At 43.5% G+C, this 21,390-nt stretch overlaps 1 protein-coding gene across 1 annotated transcript; it reads right to left on the reverse strand.

The window, feature by feature from the left end:
• Nucleotides 1-1,942: 1,942 nt before the first annotated feature.
• Nucleotides 1,943-21,173, reverse strand: IRAK2 (interleukin 1 receptor associated kinase 2). The gene is made up of 13 exons (XM_075095571.1): nt 20,728-21,173; nt 18,729-18,908; nt 12,755-12,925; nt 11,950-12,056; nt 9,702-9,896; nt 9,230-9,294; nt 8,720-8,834; nt 7,900-8,009; nt 7,324-7,519; nt 6,543-6,605; nt 5,290-5,490; nt 4,608-5,124; nt 1,943-4,225 (listed from the first exon to the last, which is right to left on the reverse strand). Exons 1-13 carry the CDS (start codon nt 20,912-20,914, stop codon nt 4,107-4,109), a joined length of 2,226 nt encoding a protein of 741 aa, XP_074951672.1. The 5' UTR covers nt 20,915-21,173; the 3' UTR covers nt 1,943-4,106.
• Between the last annotated feature and the right edge of the window lie 217 nt (nt 21,174-21,390).

Genomic DNA, 21,390 nt, shown 5'->3' on the forward strand with positions numbered 1-21,390 from the left:
CTCAACAGCTCCTTCCTCCCGCTCTGACGCGCCTCCCGCACGGCGCGGCGTTAGGGTTACTCGCCTCTGGGTGAACACATGGGAAGTACGCTCTGAGTACCTTATGGTTTTCTAAGGAGTCAGCAGCTTTGCATAGATAACAGGGTAGTTGTTTTCTCTGAATGATGCTATTCTCCTGTAGGAATTATATTTTGAAATACTTTTTTGAGTTTTTCAACTGCAGGTTCAAGTTGTAAACACAAAAAGAGTCTGCTTAATAATAATGTGCATAGATCAGTCCCGTGTGTGGTTGAGTTGTCCTTGTGCACTCGCTTCCCTGGAATGCCTGAAGGTGCGAAAGGACTAAACCCCTGACAGTCCCTGACTCAGACCCTATTGTAAGCATCCTTGTTCTCTTGTGGTTTCCTCCCTTGCAAAGATAGTTTTAGGTATTTGAAGAATGCAGCTTGGTGCCAGATAGGATTAAAAAGACCTTGAATAAGCTCATAAATTCATTGATAACATAGACTCGAGACATCAGTGCCGAGATAAGCACTCGAGGAACTAGTTTAAATCAGCCCCTTGTGATAGTCCAAGGCCAAAGGACTGAGGAGCTAATTCAATGACTATATATGGGCAAAGGAAACCCAAAGTTCAACCAGTGGACAGGTGAGGAAGACCATCAGAGACCACTGGAGGACCCCCAAAGACCACTAAGGAAGCCAACTGTGCACGCAGATTGAACTTTTACATATGTTAATGAATCCTCGGGAACCCTATGACTATGTATGCCTTTATAGCGTATAATCTTTAGAAGTTTACCGAATCACTGGAGCACTCATGGTGGAGCAATCCCCAGCACCATAATAAAGGATGCCTGCTTAACAGTGACTTTGTTGCTATTGAGTTTTATTTTGGGAACTTTCTGGATACTCCGCTTCCTCTTATGGGGAGGTTCGGACTTTGAAGGATAGTGTCTGCGAATTTTGGTATCAGGTGTAGCCCAGTCTTTCAGTTCAGGGAAATTTACCATTTACTTTAACAAATGGCAGCAACTGTGTAAGAAACAGCACCAGGAAATACAATTCATCAAATGTGAGGAAATACATCTATTTCACTGTTGCCTGAAAAAAACCCCAACCCTATCACATGTTGGGAACGGTGTATTTTATAGCAAGGACCTTTCATTTTTAGACAGAAGGATGTTCTAGTGCAAAGGATACATAAGATGCAGCCAACGGTTGCAGAAAAATTTGCTAGTTTGTTACGTAACAATTAGCAACCTCGAACACTGTGTAATGCAGCTTTCTTCACACTCTACATATTTAAATGCGGAGATTTGCTAGTAGGCATGACGCTTCCATGTTGGTATTTATTCACATTAATAAACATACAAGAAAAAATAGAATAATGTGTCAACGAATTTATAATTCATTATAAATCATTAATCAACAATATAGGGTGATGTTCAGCCTCTAGGTCTTTTGGGAGGTGTTAATCTCCAAATTAGTTTTACCTGCGCAGTTCTACATCTCTGTAACAAATGTATTTTTACAGAATTTGTATTCTGTGCCTTTATTTGAGTGTTCATGGATTAAAAAAAGCAGAGTTGTCCTTTATTTTTGACAAAGAGCTACGATGTCTTAAGGATAAAAGATGCTATAGACTGTGTGTCTAAACAACAGTAAATGTCAGTTGTACGTCAGTAATCCTTGTAACTTTTAGAGTGAAATTTTTCTCTAGGGCCACCTCAAAGGAAAAAATCAGCTATTTAACAGTGAATGAAGCCTGAATAAACATCTCTGTACTAATAATGACTAACAAGCGTGTACAATGAGACCTTGAGCTGCGTCCCTGCAAACACATTTACCTAAACAGGGAGGATTGCGACATGTTTTTCTGTGCCATAAATAATGAAAAAGCAGACAATAAAGAAAGGATTTTTTTTCAGTTTTTTTTTATTCACAAAGGCATTAGTAAATGGTAATGTATAAATTTGCCAAGTTGAGATTAAAACACACATTATACTGAATAGCCAAGTTGTGTAGCGGAGTGCCATTATTGTCAGACTACGCAGTGTCTTATGTACGTTACATTATATTCTGTATATATTCTGTAACTCTATGAGACCGTGTACGTCACCTCAGAATATTTTAAAACTAACATGGAACAAGGCAAAGAATAACAATTTCATTTTGTGACTACAGGAGAACAAAGCCTGTAAAGAGTTTTCGTAAGACAGAACCGTGTCTAGAATATGTTTCTCAGTTTAAAAAACTTGGGGTTTGCATCGGCCCTGGGGCGTGTCTGTACGCATTTCTTCCTGGAGGAGACCAAGGTATTGACCACGGACCTCCCAAAATATGCCCATGAAAAACAACAAATATTAAATTTTCAGCACCACAAAGTATCTCAATTAAATCTCATGTAGAATTAAGCAGTTATTGACCAATCTGAACATACTCAATGTGTCTTGTGTCAGTACCGATGTTTTCTCGGTTTGGTTCTGGTAAAATAAAAAAATTGACACTGTAAGTATATAGACAGTATCCAAGGCACTTATAATTACGGAATTTTACCAGTTTTTTATGTAGAAATCGATTTGATGGAGGCGTAGATGATTTAATACTCAGGTCTTTAGTTAAAATACTTTTACTTGCTCATAATAGTACCTACAGTGAACGAGGTACTGCACGAAGGTAGAAGATATGAGGCCTTACTTGGAGCCCTTCATGCAAAGCCAGGAAAACTACAGTAATGAAAAGTATTACATAGACATTAATATTCTTTAAAGTATTCCCTGAACTCCATTGTGAATTTTAGCCACGTCTGTACCCCCAGCCCTATTACCTGTGCTAAGGAGGCAGCAGCCACCCGTCTGTAAGCTGAGCTACACGTTCTGGTAGTTTTTTGTTTACAATAAACCCATATTTCCTTAGGCTGCACAAGAGCGGCATATGCCAACACCATTACAAATAATAAATAGTCATAGCAATTAAAGTGACACTTCCTTAAGGGGCCTTTCACTTGATAATAAATACGACAGCATACAAGTTTCTGTGTTTGTTCTTTAAGCGTGGTCGCTGAGGCTGGCCCTGCGGCTGCTAACGCCGGATGAGCCGAGACACGGGCAACACAGTGCCCCTCGGGGAAGGCGTGGGAGTGTGGCACCGTGAACGGGTCCACTCACTAGCTTCTCTTTCACTGATCCTTCAACCCATTGCCAAAATAAATATAACAAATCAAATTTCAAGTGACCTATAACAAAATTAAAGATATTTTAAATTAAAAACGTCCCTAATGCAAAACATACAGCAGTTACTATGTGAAACACAACTAGAAACCTTAACAACATGTAAAGGACACTTAGAAAAAATTACCTTCCAAAAAGACTCTTATGAAATATTAAATACTGTGTAGAGCTCCTGACAGTGAAATTTAAAGGTCAGACTTCAGATGGTGTCATATGCATATATGTAGTAGAGCAGCTCGCAGAGCAGACTCACACGGCTCAAGTTATTACAGCTACGTTCAGTGCGATCCACGTCGAGCTTGAGTCACGTAGAATATATCTGAGAACTTGCACAAAAATTCCCTCTCTGGTAATGCAGTGTTTCTGAGCATGCGGACCAAGATCCTGTGGGATAAGACGGATTCATTTGAAAACTGAAACCTGCTCCAGCCTCTCGATTTCTGTCTGCTTGTACACAGTGGGATAACAGTAAGGGGCACCGCAACTGGCTACTCATCGGTGCTTGCCCCATAGCTTCTAGGGCTGTGGTTTTCAATACGACATACATTCTATGTAGACGCTTTCCGAAATACACTGCAAAAGGATGGTGAATTATTTTGGCAGTTGTGTCTGTCGTGTCTGTTTACACTGCAGATGAAAAGGAAGAAGGCATTTCTGTTTACAGGGTGGCACTGTGCTTTAATCTGCTTCAGAACAGGTATTTTCAGTTTCTTCTCAGTGTGATCACCTTTGTTTTCCTCAGTCAGGGCTAATGTTTCTGACCCAAATATGCTACTTAACCTTACATGAAAGGTACACTTTTACCACCCTTCTAATGAGGAGACGGTCCTTGTTTCTTCCCCTGAGCTGGCCGCTGCTAACAAATCCATCCACTTTATGATTCAAAAAGTTCAGAACTGTTTAATTTGTCTTCTTCATACAGCAGAATATTTTCCATGAGCTTCTTTTTTTGGTCATTTATCTTTATTTTCCAAGATGTCTCTCTGGCTAATGCTGAAAAACAAAAAAAAAGCCCAAATATTGAGAAAAGACTCCACCTATTGTCTAAGGAATAGACAATATTTTTAAATTAAAAAAGAAACCAAACCAACAAACCTGACTTAGGAAAAAAATCTGGTAGAAAAGGAGAGAACATTTTGTACATTTACTGGCAAAATCATAACCGAGGAGAAGGATTTACTGAAATGTGTTTAGGAGTAGGAAGAAGAAGATAAGCGGTTCTGGAGAAGAGAGCGATTTGTCCCTACAATACTAGAGCGCTTTTACAAAGAGTTCAGTTATCGTAACAGGAGCGTGGGCCGTTCAGCCAAAGCAGCTTGAAGATCGTACGCTTTTGAGTGTTCTGCGAGTGCCCTTCAGGGTTATCTCGGTTTACCTGGGGAAGAACATGAAGAGTCAAGGTCTGCACCTTCCTGTTGAAAGGTGCTCTGTGCAGTAGCCGCTCTCTCCAAGACGCCATCACTTTTGGTGCACGTCGCGTTTCTTTCCTGGAGCCTGTTTGCAGGATTTTCCTGCTCGACCCTGTAATCGGCAGCTGCCGCATTTTCTGACTTGCTACAGCTCTTGCTGGGTAGCTCACCCATAGAACTTTCCGAAGGGTTCCATACAAAACTACTCGACTCATCTGATTCACAAGGGACCCTTGACGTCTGTCCGCAGTAAATGTCAGGTGACAGCACTCCTGTTAAAGGTGTGCATGGGTCGGCACTCGTCAGGATCGCTGGCTGCGTGCTGTCCTCTCTGTTCTCTCCCGCAGAAGGCACGTCCATGCTGACACCAGTCGTCTCGTCATCAGTTTCTTCTGGAGTGTTCATGGAGAATCCAGAAGTGCTGCCTTCACAGATGTAATGCTCTCTTAATTTGTTTTCAGCTATTTCCATAATTTTAATCACCTGTTTTTAACAACAAAATCTGTGAATGCAGAATAATTCCTGTGCCCCTGCTTACACGTATTCTCCTATGTCAACACTCTCAAAAATAGGTAAGGCATGAATGTTGTGGCTTAAGACCTTGCTGTCAAGAAGACTAAAATCTTGGTCGTGTATCTGAAATATTACCTCTGCTATGTTAGAATTCTTCTTTCTCAGACAAAGGCAGATGGCTGAGGCAAAAGCAATAGCAACCTCTTCCAGCAAGTGTCCCGCTTTCCTGTCTAGGTATTTACAGCATATTTCCTTGGCAGCTAGCTTTTCAAAATTCTTCACTTTAGGGTATGAGCTTTCTTTCACTAATTGGATTTCATCAGCAATCATATCTTTCTGTTGAAAGGAAAGAGACACATTAGTGAAGGCAGAATTAACATAAACACTAATTTCTGGCTGAATCACTGAGAATGTGAGTCTTGCCATATATTTGTTATTATTGCTCCTTAATGGCTGGTTTACAGACCTAAAAGCTTTAAGAATCACCATCCATGCAACTGACAGAAGTGTTTGTTTTCAGAGGAGAGAAAAGGCCAGAGGTTTTCTCTGCATGTGTCTAGTGCCACATTCACTAAAGCAGACCCAGCTCTTCCAGGCTTCTGCCCGTTTATAGGAATGAAGAATAATCAACGCTGTATTTAGCAGCCTTCTTGCACCAGACTTTTCAAACATTTGTTAAATCTGAAACCTAGGACCCTTCATTTTCTGAACCCACTTGAACATTGCTGAATTGCTTGGAAACAGTGAGAAAGAATACCGTCGTTTTCCCCTCAAAGGCTTCAACAAGCTGGCAAAGCAGAAGGAGCATAGCCCATAGAAGGAATACAGGTAGAGGCTGCTTTCCCGAAGGTGGTGTTAATGGCATTCAGTGAGCCCGGCCAGTTCTGGTTGCTTGTGAAAGCAGTTTGTGTAACTCTAATCACAGCTTGGGCAAATTGGCCAGGATATAAATTCCAGACACTGGTGCAATACATAAACGCCTGATAAACACGATCATGAGCAACTGCAGTTACCGCCTACTCATGTTTCCCCATTCGGTTCGGCTCATAACACCTCTTTCTGGCAGATAAAAACCATGCAGCAGCATTTCAGCACAAAGCCTTGTCTCTTAAATAAGCGTTTATCTGAACACCAGTTATTCTGGAGTATCTCCTAATGTAATCAGGCCAGGGTGTGGTGTGTGAAATGGGAATCTATATTCTGCTTCTGTCTACAGGCAGGTAGGCTACTGCTGTTAATGGAACCAGGATACGGCTCCTAAACATCCCTTCTTCAGGACGTGTACAGCAGACTGCAAATAACAAACTATTCATGTAAAATGAAAATTCATTTTATGACAGCAACCCCATTCACGTGTGTCGGTATTCATTATTCCTGCATTTTCTTACCAGATAAATAGGGTGTCTTCCTTCATCCAGTGCCTTAATCCCTGTCAGTATCTCTGCTAAGACCTAGAAAGAATATTTGAAAGATAAAACAATTCATTCAGAATTAATTCTATTTTTAAAAATGAGTTTTGTAACTATGAAATATTGAACTGCCAGGGCATTTTCAATTTGTATTTTTACTTCACATGGCTTAACAATGCCAGATCTGGGCAACCTTTATGACACTTTAGATCCAGCCCCAGAGCCAAATCAATTTTATAGTTAGATACAATAGATATTGCTGAAACAAAGGATGAGAAGAAAGTAATTCTAAATCTAGATAAGAAATCCCACTGAACAGAGTAGCTTCCTATTTAAATGGAAACACCTGGAGACAGGTGACATCACAGATTATCAATTATTTTAGTTGAAATTCCAGATTAACTGGTGATGTTTGTAGCAGTTCATGTGGCAAATCTGCAGAACTCTGAGAACCTAACTGTGGTCTTTCTGCTGCTGCTCTTTTTTTTATTTTATTTTAAATGATCAGCAGTAATAATTTTTTTTGCAACAAGAAAAATTTTGTTTCTGTTATTCAAAAGATTCACCTCACTTTGCTACAAACTGAAGTATATTTGGAGTGTGAACATAACTAAAAGCCGGATTTCGACACATTATATAGCCAGCAGCTATGACGTGAAATTACCAGCAAAACAACCATATGAGGCACACGCTCTTATATCCAATTTCCTATCTACAAGCACCAGAGGATGCAACAGAACATGGAAAAAAGGCAACCTACCACGCCACAGGCAAATATATCAACTTTTGCTGCTAACTGCCCATGTCTGATAAAATCTTCTGGTAGATAAGTAAGAGAAGCTTGTAGGACTTTGGTTTTCACCATAGCATATTCTGATTTTTTATCAGCAGAATACAGTCGCAGACCTGAATGTCCAAGCTTGGGTGTAAAGTTTTCATCCAACAAGACATTTGAGCTGTGATAAAGAAAGACAAATAGCATTATTGGTCAGGTAATTACTTTAACCTGAGCTAAAGAATTACAGTTTTACACTTATAAATTTAAGCGCTGAAAGTTTCCAGCGTTTGGCGATGCTGTGTATGAATGAAAGGTCGAGGAATGGTAGAGAGAGGGGGAAGAACAAGCCCTCCAAAAATTACTTCAGAAGAATATACTTCCATCTTTCAGAAAAGAGAGACAGATTAAACGTAAAACGGCAAACCCCCTACAGAACAAGAGACAGCAGAAAGATACTGCAAAGGGATTTCAAAGCTGCATGAACTTTCAGCCACTATTGTTAAAGAAATCCTGGAATTAACAGGTGACCAAGGAAGTGCTGATATGCCAAACCCTCACCTTTTGATATTCCCGTGGAGAATTCCAAAATTATGTAAATACTCCACTGCTCGGATGAGTCCTGTGGAAATGCTAATTCGCGTCTCCCAGGTCAGTGGAGCAGAATCAGCCTGCAAGGAAGTGACGAAAAATCGGTATTTTACAGACTAAAAACCGGTAAGACATTAGTAGTTTTGAAAACCACAGACCTAGTTTTAGTCCCAATCAAAACTCCTGCTGACCTAAATCAAAAGTTTGGTCCAAGGCAGAAAGAGATGATTTCCAGGCCAAGGAAGGAACCTACCCTTACATAGTGTGCTGCCTATTCTGCCTGCCGTGCTTGTCCGAAGCACCGTACTGGCCACGACTGAGGCACAGTGCTGCTTTTGATCGACTGCTTTTCTGGTGTTTCTCTGCCTTACGGTCCCCTCTGCAAACGCCCTTTCTGTAGGTGTGAACATCTCAAACTGTTGCCTTTTACGCCCTTGTAAAACCTCATAGCACATCATGCCAATGAATAAGATGGATTCTACAGAAACATAATTCCAAATCCAATGAAATATTACAATATGAATAGAGACATGCTGCTGACTCCTTATTACTTTAAAAATTTAAAGGCTGCACAGCAGAACCTTCCTGCTGACCCGATCTGCTTTGCAGTAGAACAACAGGAAAAGGGCTGCAGCCTGCCCGGCACTTGCAGTCAAAATATGTGCAAATTTTTTTTTTTTCTTTTTTTTTGCTGTTTCTCAGAATTCAAAGAGGTATAATTGCTTTTCACACATTAACAGGACAAGACTTGTAATCACAGATAGATAAGAGACCCGGATTATTTGCTTACTGGACACTGAAGTTTGTTCTGTAGTGATCCGTTGGGCAGGTACGGGTATATCAGACAGTGCAGTCCCGTTTCTACTGAGAAGCCCAGCAGCTGCAAAATGTTGACGTGACAACACCTGTGGGCACAGATCAACAATGGTTTGCAAATGAAATAAGAGCAACACAGAAAAATACATTCCTGAGCTGGACTAAATTCCTGAACTCAGGGCAGCTGGAAGCCCAGAATGGCCCCAAGCAGTACCGCAGAGGGCTAAGTAACCTAGCAGCAAAGAGAGGGATCGTTAGAGCGCAGCCCCGTCCTGAGCAAGTAGGAGGGATACAGAGCTCTGGGAAGCACCGCTTCCTCCCCATCTCAGGGACTGGCAGAGCGCCTGGTGGCCCAGCAGGGACTGCAGCATTGCCGGGAGGACTGCTGCGTCCCCAGGGCTCCCGCCAGGGTGGCGCGTAGCCCCGCTCTCCCCAGAAGAGCACCGCGCCTGGAGGTGGGCACGTCGATCCAACAACCACGTACCGGAAGCAAATCTGTACTTCTGTATGAAAGAACCTTTGGATGGAGTTCGGGCTTGTGCATTCCGCCTGAAACATGAAAACATGCAATAGACCGTCAATAGTAAGTACTAAGATGTTTCATTTATAACGATCTTTTAGTCTCTAGATGACAAGTTACTTGAGAAAATAGGCAAGTGTCACTGGCGGCAACTTTTGTCAAAATTAATTGAAAATTAGAACAAAAGCCAGTGTAAAGACACCTCTGATCCAATCATCAACACAGGTAGCTACGTTGCAGGCTACTCCCATGGACAGAGTTAATAGAACTACTCACATGAGCAAAGTGTCTCTCGTACGTGTTTGCTGAATGTGGGTTTATTTTACATCATTCCCTTTTTACCTCTCCTCTTGTGTAGCCATTCTGGTTCCTTGCCCAAACAATATTAAACAACAACATACGCCCTTCAAAGAAAAAGAAAAGGTGGAGTACTTGCCTCTTTCAGCCTTTTGATGACATATGCTACGTTGTTCCTCTGACCTTTGTAGACATCCGCAAAAGTACCTTCACAAATTCTGCTCTTCTCGCTGAAACCATTTGTGGCATTAGCAACTTCCCTCTGGGTCCACAAAAGGCTCCCACTGGGGAGGTCAGTCATTGTCTCCTGCTGAGGAGTAGAAGAGCTGCAAGGCTACAAATTTGTAGAACAAACAAGTTTATCTCATGAAAATTGGTGTGCTTGTTCCTTCTTTCAGGTGTCATATTTTCTTTTCCATGATTTAAGCAATCACTGTGATTGTTGAAAGAAACTGTGAAAGGTACTGTGCAATCACTCATTAGGGTTTCGCTTTGTAATACCTGCCTTGGTGTGTTTTGCTGAGGTAAAAAGTTTGCATAGCAGACAAGACTTGAAAACAGTAACCAATTTGCATTTACACCTTTCCCAGGAAACAGACATAGTTTGTTTAAAAGTCCATATATTTATTTGGAGTGATGTTAGTTTAAGTTAAAAAACTTACTAATCTTTATGGCTGGGGCATATATTAGGAAACAGTTGGATCAGAAAGTAGGTTCCCTCATAATGTATTTATGTCTGATGGGAATTTCACATCTACTTCTGAAGCATCTGGCACTGGTTGCACAATAATTTGTTGCTTCCGGCATGGCAAGTCCTAATGGCAATTGTTATCAGCGTTCCACTGCAGCACGCAGCTTTCACAACCTTAATGTGCTCCAGACTTGAGAAAACAAAACATTAACTCCCTCTCAAACTCTGAAACTACAGCATTCTTTGTAGCAATCTTCTCTTCTGGCTGATGCTCTCAAACCATGTTATTTTGGAAGAGTTTGAAGTCTTAAAACAAATCTTTAAAAAAAACTCAAACAAAATAAACCAAAGAAAACAGGCCAAGACAGAACCATGGTGGGACCAGAGTGTGCGCATGGATCTGGGAAGCACTCTGAGAACGCACAGGACAGATCTGGCTAGACTTCCTTAAAGGCAGGAGAGCTATAGGTGTAACCAGAGCGATAGAATTAACCAACCATGGATGTCGCTATACTCCTTGTACAGCCCAATCCAACTGGACGTTAAGTCTGGGGACATGGAGTATACCAATCAGTGTATTCTTTGATCTGCATTTTAGTCCCTCGGTAATCGTTAATGAGAACGAAACAATAGACAATGTGCTTCTGTCAGAAAAGGATGACAAAATGTGGTTTCATGTAGTGGACTGAGAAAACTGGCCAGGACTGCCGGGACTGAGAGCCAAAAAGGTAAAAGGTAATTCCGGCAGGGGGAGATCGCGACCACTGACTCATGGACCACCACCGACCCAAGTAACACCACCTACTCAGAAGAGAGCAATAGAAGAAGACAACTGAGTTTAGGCAGTAATCTACATGTGGAACGAGCAAGTTTGTACCAATCAGTAGAAAGGACAATAATGAATATGTTTGAATAGGTAAATTTTTGAACTATAAATTGTATGGCAAAGGTGTGTGAGGTATGCACGCCAGGAGGAGCGATCCCCCGTGCATCTGGCGCCGTGAATAAAGAATGCCTGCTCTTTAATACTAAATTGGTGTTAAAGGGTTGTTTCTGATTTTACCGTGTTTTTCGGTAACATAGGGACGAAGGAACAGGAGACTCTGTGCTGAAATCATGAGGAATATGAGAAAAACTCCTCACAGTGAGATGGTTGAGCATTGGAACAGGGGCTCAGAGAGGCGGCAGAACCTCCATCCTTGGGAAATTTTCGATTGTCAGCTACACAAGGCTCTGGGCAACCTGACTTAAACTTGATACTAGCCCAGAGTTGAGTGGAAACCCCATTTTAAGTATAAAATTAAACCAAAAGACCCATGCCATTCTGACTAGTCAGTGGTATATATTGCACTGTCCTATGGCCACCCCAGAAATGTTAAGTACTCTATAAAATCTATACTGGAAATTCCTTCAAAATTAATTGCTATTTGCGGGCCCATTATCCATGCTGAGCTATGCAGTATTGTGAATCTTTTCCCTCACTGGTCCTTCACTGGCAAAAAAAGTGATGTAAACCGTCAGTAATCTAACTGAAGCGTTAGTATTACATTCAGTCCGAACAAACCGTAATCAAGCCCCGCTTTTTCACTAGATCTATATTTATACAAGTAGAGGGGTAAACTTTAATTTAAAAAAACACAGAATGTCATAAAGACAATTCTGATGGCTATAATCAATGCATGCTAACGGGATTTACCTTCACACTTGACGAGACAGGAGGATTTGACTCTAAGGATTTCAAAAGGTCTCTTGGAGGAGGTGGTGGAGAAGGGAGTGAATACAAGACTCCTTCAGAAACCGCACCTGAAATCGAAAATATGCCTTACTTTTGTAATACCACAGCCTGTGACTAATCATGAAGGTCTGGGGCATTTTGTTGAATTTCCTAACCAGGGATAATCTGTGGCAAGCCGCCAAAATGTGAAACACACTGAAAACAGGGAGCCGTTTTCCTGGTTCCTCTTTGCAAGATGACTATGCAGATCTCCGGTGCTGGCTCGGGGGCACAGAGCTCCCCGTGTCAACACCGTTGGTCAGATGCTGTCCTCAGCATGTCCCGTGGTCCCGCTCCCTCCCCTTCCCGGTGAGGGGCCTGCCGACCCGACCCGCGCACGGCGCTCTTCTGGCCTAGGGTTATTTTGCACCTAGAGAGGGACACGGGGCAGGAAATGTACGCGCTGATCTAGTCTTTGTATGGAGCCAGGGTGGGACCAGGGTGTTCATGGAGACCTGGGAAGCGTCTTGAGATCCCACAGGTCAGATACAGCCAGCGTCTCTCAAGGCCGAGAGAGCTCCGGGAAGGAGGAACAGGAGGCCGTGTGCTGAAGTTAGGAATAAAGAGCTCAGGTGACAACAGGGCTGGGAAAAAGGCAAATGTTCAAACGTGACCATTCTGAAGAGCAATATATTCATTACGCTACACTGAGCGCGAACGGGGAGCAGTCTTGTCTATATGGTCATTTCAACGTGAGAGCAAATTCAGAATCTATTACTGTACTTACTACCAGCTGGGGATACTGCCAGATGTGAAGAGTCTGGTGATGGCAGCAGGCTTATCTCATTTTCTCTATCTCTATTTTTGTTTTCTGTGGGAGTTAAAGATATGTTCTCCTGTTTGGGCGGCTCTACCAGCTCTTCTTTTTCGGAGCTGGTAATATTAGAGGCTGATGTCCCTTCAAAAGAGAACAAAGGAAAGATGAAGATTGCCAGGGAAAACAGTCTGACTCTAATCAGTTATCAGGAAATAATCCTAGTCAGGAAAACAGACTGTAAGTTAACATGAACATTAAAATTAACATTCAAGCAATTTATTGTTAAATTACTGGAATACTATTGGTATTTAAATTCAGACCATATTAATGACATTAACTACTACTGGAAAATAATAAGAAGTGATAGCTTCAAACAAATACCAGCGATGACTATGCAAAAGTTATATAGCCTCTCACAATAAGAAATTAGCTCTAAACTTTTGTTTCTCCTTGGCACCTTTTATCAGCAATCCATTTAGCATTTTCTTAAAAATCAAAACTAATGTTTTATTTTTATATAAAAGAAAATAAGCACAAGTATTAACACAAAGGGGTTTTTATCATGCTGTTTATCAGCTTTGTATCCTAAGCATGGTGGTGATCTTGGCATCAAAAGCCGCAGGCCTCTGTTTGCGTTTTAAACCAGATAATAGCTTTGTGCTCCTTTTTTGTACAAACAAAGCATTGTGAGTATCTGAAACAAGCAGGAAGCCGTATGTTTCATTTATAATCTGTGCTCCTGATAAAAAACCGAGGTTCAGTAGAACCATTTAGGAGAAGACAAGCTATGGCACTTTCAGCGTGCTCAGGTTTGAAGAGTAGGCGTATATGAAAGGCAGTAATGGTAGAAGTGGGCACGTTCATGTCAGGCAAGTGTTTTCCTTTGATCTCGGGTTGGGGTTTGTCTCCATTTTCTTCAATGTCACCTACGAATGCAGGCTTGAAGGAAACTAGGTCTTAAAATTAAAACTCAGAAAAATCAGGTATGCTTCTCTATTACTGTGTCAGAATTCTATGAAATCCTAAATTTTACAGGTTTTTGGAACTAGCTATTGAACAGCCTGCAGGTCTTTAGTCAAAACTGACAGTCCCTCTATTCTGCAGTTGTTGGCTTTTTCCTGCTGTACTTTGACCTAGAAGTCTCTAAAATTAGAATCACTTCCCTCTTTCAACCTATTTTTTCAGCGTTTTTCATGAATTTTGCAACTTCCTGCACATCAAACAGGTCACCACTGAAGCTGAAGAACTGACATAAGAAAAAAATTACTATTATGGACATTCAGAAGAGTAGAGTAGTACAAGAAATGGTTGAAGGGAGGTAGAACGCTCCTGGAAGTAATCTGCCAGCAAAGCATCTACCTGTGTGTTGGGTCTGATTCCTTTAAGTCAGGCTGCATAGAATTACGGTGATGTAAGGACCACTTAGTTTTCTAAAGTGCCCAATGGAACAAGCAATGTATTCTCCATAGGTGCTCAGGAGGAATCTCCTGAGTAAGCATATTCTGATATAGATAAAAAATCAGAAGTAGAGGGTAAAATCTTCAAGGATTTGTCTAAACCTGAAAGGATCCTGCTAGAAATCACTTCTGCTTATGACTAAGTGGGATGCCTGTATTGGGTTAGTTCCAGAAAAAATTATCTACTTCCACATGGCAGAACAACAAAATAATCCAGACTTTCTGCCACTTAAATTAATATAAAGTTCTGCTATGGGCTTCAATATAGAAGGCAACTATAAGTAGTTTTTTTAAAAAGATCATTTCATTGCATTTGAATTGATCTGGGACAAAAATTAATATTGATCACCCAGAAGCATACCTAAAAATTGATCACTCCACAGGATTAGTCCCTTCCATCCTCTTTTAAACCCTCTTTATATAGCCTTCTGTCCTGGTTTCAGCTGGGATGGGATTAGTTTTCTTCCTAGGAGCTGGTGCAGTGCTGTGTTTTGGATTTAGGATGAGAATAACGTTGATAACACACTGATGTTTTAGTTGTTGCTAAGCAGTGCTTACACAAGTCAGGGACTTTTCAGCTCCCTGTGCCCCGCTGGGTGCGCAAGAAGCCGGGAGAGGAGAGGGCACAGCCGGGACAGCTGATCCAAACCAGCCACAGGGATATTCCACGCCACATGATGTCACGCCCAGTATATTAACTGGGAGGAGTTGGCCGGGGGGCGGCAATTGTGGCTCGGGGACGGGCTGGGCGTTGGTCAGTGGGTGGTGAGAAATTGCACTGTGTATCACTTGTTTTGCATATTCTTTTATTATTATTATTATCATTATTATAATTTTCTCTTCCTTTGCCATCCTATTAAACTGTCTTTATCTCAACCCATGGGTTTAACTTTAACAACTAAACCGTCAGTGTGTTATCAACATTATTCTCATCTGAAATCCAAAACTCAGCACTCTACCAGCTACTAGGAAGAAAATTAACTCTGTCGCAGTTGAAACCAGGACACCTGCATACTGCTTTACAGAATTCGGAGTCAAAGCCAAAATCACTCCTGACTCCTTATGAAGCCGTTCATGGAACAGTCCAATACTGTAGTTCACACCTTGTCATAAAGGAAATCAGAGAAACAAAGGTATGTTAGATCTATTAATCAGTTCAGTGTCTTAATGAGCTGAATTGAGTACGTTCATTTCTTGCCATGATCTCTTAATATTTTCTTTCCCTATTTACTATCTAGCCCGCAGAAATCATTATAAAGATCCCTGTTTACTTGCACCAGCCAACTACAATTTTTAGAAACCAAGCTCCTCCAGCCTGGCGGAAGTTGATTGGGTGTTATTTTTAACAGGAAAAACCCTCAGTTTTTGCAGCCTGTGGCAAGAGAAGTCCAGAAAGTCTCAAAAATGTTTTTGAGTAAGCTCAAAATAAAAAATAAAGTAGGTCACAGAAGCACAAGCGAGAGCAGGTAGTCCCCTCTTGTACCAGAGGCTGACTCAGGTGCGTATTGCACGAGCTACGGTGATAAGGACATACCTCTTAAAAGCAATCCAGTCAGACAAACAGAAGGATGATGAATATTTCTGTGCAGTGATGATGACTATTGTTGTCTGCATTGTATCTTTATTTTTAACAGCAATGTCGCTGGAAGCTGCTCTTGGATTGGAAGCCTGATCCTTTGCATTTTACATAATCAGAGAGACAAACCTTGGCTCCTGTGTAACCAATCTTGTCGGGGGCTTTAAAATGCTGCCTCCCGGGATTTGATCCAGTGCCATATTCTGGCCTTGGCACGCAGGACCAGGCCTAATGATCAGAGATGCTCTGAGCAGCCTCTGGGTTTCCAGGGGCTCGTTTTACCGACGGCACTGTACATCAGACTGAATCCAACAATGTCGTGGTTTGCAACCAACAGCTCTCTGACATTAAATACATGATGCTTCTCTTGGAGTGATTCCCCACGGCAGTGTCCTGAACTAATCTCAGTTTAAATCTACTCATGGTCTTGTTTTAAAGGCCTGTAAGAGAAGAGAAAACCCTCTACCTTGGGGTAAGAGCAGCAGCATCTCAGTTGTTATAACAAGTAACTTTTCTAAGGTCTTTGAACTGAGCTTTTGCAAAAATGGCAATATTAATCCACCAGGGAAAGAAAAGGCATCATACCTAACTGAATAAAACCAGCCTTCTCCATGACAGAGGAAAAATATGTTGAAAATTGCTGTCACTATTATGTAATGGTAAAAACATTCAGTAATTTTTCAGATTCAACTTTCATGTTTCTCAGAAGGAGAATGCAGGTTTGTTTTTTTTTTATATTAAATCACAATATAAAAAGTGCAATTACAGAAATGTCAATGAACTCTGTAAAGGAATACACTGAAATGAGCCAGCTGTCCGAACGTGCTCTGACAGGGAAAGGCGGCGAGGACTGTGACTAATTAGAGTTCAAGGTGTGGTAGGTTACACCACGTTATATAAGAGCACCCAGAAACTCCCTGTATGGACCAGGAATCAGCTCTGTTAAATGCTGAGCAGGCACAGGGCGAAAGTGTCATCACATCATGGACGTCACCCTCTGCTCCAGAGTATTCATGAAAATACCATTATGAGGGAGCCGGGCTTATTGCATTGGTGATATCTAGATCAAATTTATGCAATTTATAGATTAAAAAAAACACAAACCACCAAGATTTTGTTTTCAGTGCTGGTCACTGAGACTGGACGCTCAGAGTGAGTCGCTGTGACTAAATGAACAATGGGGTCACTGGTACACAAGTTAAAACCGATTCGGATTCACTTTCCTGTAGCTTGCTGGGCTTTGCTGAGGAACAAGGAGTAACAATTGTTAGAGACTCCTAAGCCGAATGCTGTGACTGAGTTCAGTCAGAAAGAGGATCTGCTGAAAGAAAAGGCTGTGTATGGTGATGCCAAGATCAGCAACATTAACTGAGCAACGCTCCCGTTAGGGTCTGCAGTTATTGCGCTTGATGTACTAAGACAGAATTTGCTTGAAGGGTGTTTGTGCTGTAGTACTTAATATTCCTTTAAAAACAAAAAGGAAATAGAAATTTAGAATACCGTTATTAAAGATCTTTTTCTGCCACACCAGAACGAGGGTTAAAAGTCACGCTAACGCCAGGAAACTCCAGAAAACCGGCAGTGCCACACAAAGAAACGCTGTGTCAAGAAACCCATGATGCATTATTGGAGTTTCCATGAGAACTGCCTGTAGCTGGTGCGCAGCGAGTGCTGGCTGGCAGCCCTGCCCTGTGCAGGCGCACGGCTCTGTCGCAACCGCCGCTCGCGGTGTCACTGCAAACCACCTGCGCGCTCGCACCGCCCGCCGCAGGCTGAGGAGCAGCGGGTGTCCTGCACGCTTTCCACCTACGGAAGGGATCGCCTTCACAAGCTCTGAGCGTTTCCCACATGCGCCTGGGAGGGACTCCTCTAAGCATTTTTGGCCACATAACAAAAAACTGTAATTTTTCTGTCTCGTAATTTTCCGTGGAGAACTGGCAGAATTCATACAACCCTCTGACTTCCAGGAAGTGTGAAAAGGGGAATGTGGTCCACGCCCAACTTTTTGGGGCAACTCAATACAGAAGGACAGTATGTTGTCCAGGGTTCAACAGATTTCGTGGTAGAACTGGATTAGGGTACAATTTGGCTTACAAAAACAGACAGCTGCGATTTAAACATAGTTTTCAATGGAGAAAAATGCAAAGGAAAATTGTATTTAAAAGTGTTGTGATTTCTGTAAGGCAGTTGTTTACCTTAACTAGGCACACTGAGCTCAGACTCTGATCATCCTACCTCAAAAAGATAAATCTGAAATAGAGAAAACTGGAGATAGGTGAGAGGAATTACATGCAAAGAGTTAGAAAAGACTACGCTTGTTTAATTTATGGAGAGCTCGAGGAGAACACATGACAGGAATAGAGAAAATATGGAGCAGGATACAGAAATAGTCACGGAGGTAGTCGATAAACCATGTCTGTTTTTCATAACCTTTTTCATGTGCTGCAGGAAAGGGGGCTGCAGAGGCAAACCTCATTGTATGTTTTTCTACCCTGAGCTTGCTGACAATTAGAGTATAATGACAAAATTCCACGGGGAAAGAATAATATATGAAAAATTAAAACATGCATAATTAAGCTCTGTTTTGAAACCCTGTCTGATGCACGGAAGCACCACGCCTGGTTCAGAGCACAGCCTGTCTTTCTTTGGTACCTCTCAAAGCACCTGAGAGGGCCTCTACAAAGGTGGGACGGCGAACTAGAGGGACCCGCCATTCCTCTTCTATGTCACCTGTTCCTTTCCCGCGGCAAATTTCATTCGAGAAAGATGAGAATCAGTGGAGAAATTTTAGAATATGAGCGTGAGGCTCACAGCAAAAAGTTCCTTCAGCTGTCAAGACAGATTTACTGGGTTGGGTGCAGGTGCTCTGAGCAGCACAGACTCGCCGCGGGGGGAAGGGAGGGCTACTCACAGTCCAGAATGACTTGAGCCGCTCGGTAGAGCTGCAGGCCTTGCAGCAGGTCCAGGAGCTGCTGCACTGTCGCCAGCCTCACTCCCCACCACCACATGAGCTCTCTTGTTATGCTGATCCCTGTCTTCTCCATGGACTTGATTTTCCGTAGCTCTGTTTGATCAGTTATCACGTAGGAGGCTAGTGGGAGACAACAGGCATTTCTGTTTAAAAATTAGAAAAAAAAGAAGCAAGTGCAAGCAGGGAGAGCAAAAGGTGCGAGACAGGCTTTGCTTTTTGATTTGCATGCTTTTAAAAGGAAAGATCACAATAAATGAGCTGTGCGGACATGAAGAAAGCTCAGTTCCTGAATTAAGATATTCCTTTTGTTCCTTTGACTATTCTGGAAAAAATGTTATATCAGAGACCCAAAAAGAAAACCCAGTCACACTTTTCAGCCTATTTTCCCCATAATCTTCCTTCACCTTAATACTTTGTACAAAAATAAGTTCAGATTCAATTCCTGGTGGGATTCTCCCCAGGTAGGTAACAGAAGCCAGTGGTGAGACTGCACTCCTGTTTACCTTACTAAACACCAATATTATGGTACGCCAAATAGTAACTGAATCATCTCGGTGTTATTTACAGCCAGATAAGCCTATTGGTGATATGCAGCTATTTTTAAGAGCAGGAGGTACTGCACTAAAGCTGACCCTACATAAAGCTGACCCGATTCCTGAGTGCGCAGTGTGCTGGTACCCGCTCTGTGCTCGCCTCGCTTACCAACACGCCATCCTCTGCCCTGCTTAGCTCCCGCCAAAGCCGATGCACGGCCACAGCGTAGGCATCGGAGGTACCGCGCCGTGGGCTAGAGGAGGGTGACGTGGCAAGAGCGGTAAAGCAACAAACGTGTCCAAGAATGCCCCTGTGTTTGGGATGGGGTTATGCCACAGCCTTCCCGGTCGGCGTGCTTCGGCCTGCGGGACGGGGCGGCAGCCCCAGCGCCCGGGGGCAGAGCGCCCGGGGAGCCAGGCCAGGACGAACTGTGCTGAAACAGCGGTTGGTGACACACATTGTCGCTCCGTCCTGGGGTTTTGTGTAAATTCAGCTGCGCTCATCTGAGGTCTCTGGGGGCTGGTGGAGGCACCCACCGAAGGTGCCTGTCTGACTCAGCCCCCCTCAGCTGACCCGCACTGGATGTGCTTCTTGCTCAGCCTGAAGGAGGGAGGTTTGGGGGCCGGGGTGGGCGTGTGGAAACACAGGTTCATGAGTTCACACCTCAGCTGGCTTCAGAAGGCTGCCAGACATACAGCTTTATGCATCTGGAGATAGCGGAGATGGATCCCACCCTAGGTCAGCAAGTTTAACTGGGGTAAGAGTTTACTCGGCAGAGAGAGTTAGTAAAGTCTTGAATGAAATTAAATCAACTTAAATAAAGGAAAATAGGCCAACTAAGAAAAGATTCAGGTTAGAATTTTTTTTGGACTAGGATACAGAAAAAAGAATAAAAAATTCAGGGACTACATTTTCTGTACTTGTTAACTGGACGCAGCCAGGACCAAGAAAAACAGGCAGTAAATATGAGTGAAGGAAGACAGACAAAAATAGGACATCTAGCACACGTGAGGGATGTTGTGAAAACAGGCAAGCAGTGAGAAGCAGCAAAAGATAAAGTGAGAACGGAGAGCGGAGGGCGAAAGACAGCGGGCAGCGAGGGGAGGGAGCCTGGCTGCCCGGGGGAAGCCGAGGGAACGCACAAGTCTGGAATTCCACCTATTAATCAGAGGTTTCGCTTGATCCCGAAAACAGCTTGATGCATGGCAATTCCCTGGGTGCAGGACGCGCTCTCCTGAGCGCTGTACAACGACTCGGCCAGGGGCCCCGCGTGGGGACGGCTGCGCACCTCGCCCCAACCTCGCGCCCCCACGGCCCTGCCGCTCGTGTGCCCCATGGCCGCCCCATCGGCTTGGGCAGCGCCAGCCCTGCTGCCGGCCCCCCCACGCCCCCATTCCCCTCGCACCGAATCGCATCCAGTCGTAGTCACTCAGGCAGTCCATCTTCTGGCAGAAATCCTCCAGCACCCAGGCAGGCATGCTGTGAACGTACAGAGCCGGCGGGGAGCCCCCTTTCAGGGCTAGGGGCGGCTGCGGCAGGGTCATGGCTTCGCAGTCGCTCTCCGGAGAGTCTTTTGTCCCCACCGTGGCCATCAGCGGCGGCTACGCATGGTGCACGCCTAGGGCAGGGACCACGGCCTCAGGCCGTGACGCTCGCCCGTCTGCTTCCTCTGTGTGCCGTGCAGTGTTAATTTTCCCCAAATGCTTCCTCTTCTCAAAGGGGCTGACCTGGACAGCGTGTCCCCACCCTGGCCCGACTCGCTCTCCGCTGGGGGAAGAGCGGAGTGACACAGGCGTGTGTTTCTTGGCAGGGCCAGACCACACTCCGCTGCTTCCTGCTCTGGCTGACGTCAGGCCCCGGCCCCAAATGCAAATCAGATTTTCCTTTCCATGAGCGCTTATTGCTCCAGCCCGATTGCCAAACTGCGTGTTTCACGTGTTGGAGGTGGAGGGTGCCTTCCTCCACGTTACAGCAGCTGGCATTGCTGGCAGGCTGCGCAGCAGCTGCTGGCAGGCACGGCGAGATGGATGTGGGTCAGCAGCGGCGCCCGGCAGGGCCGGCGTGCCTG

The sequence above is a fragment of the Phalacrocorax aristotelis genome, chromosome 6, assembly GCF_949628215.1.
Source record: "Phalacrocorax aristotelis chromosome 6, bGulAri2.1, whole genome shotgun sequence".
NCBI classification, from domain to species: domain Eukaryota; kingdom Metazoa; phylum Chordata; class Aves; order Suliformes; family Phalacrocoracidae; genus Phalacrocorax; species Phalacrocorax aristotelis.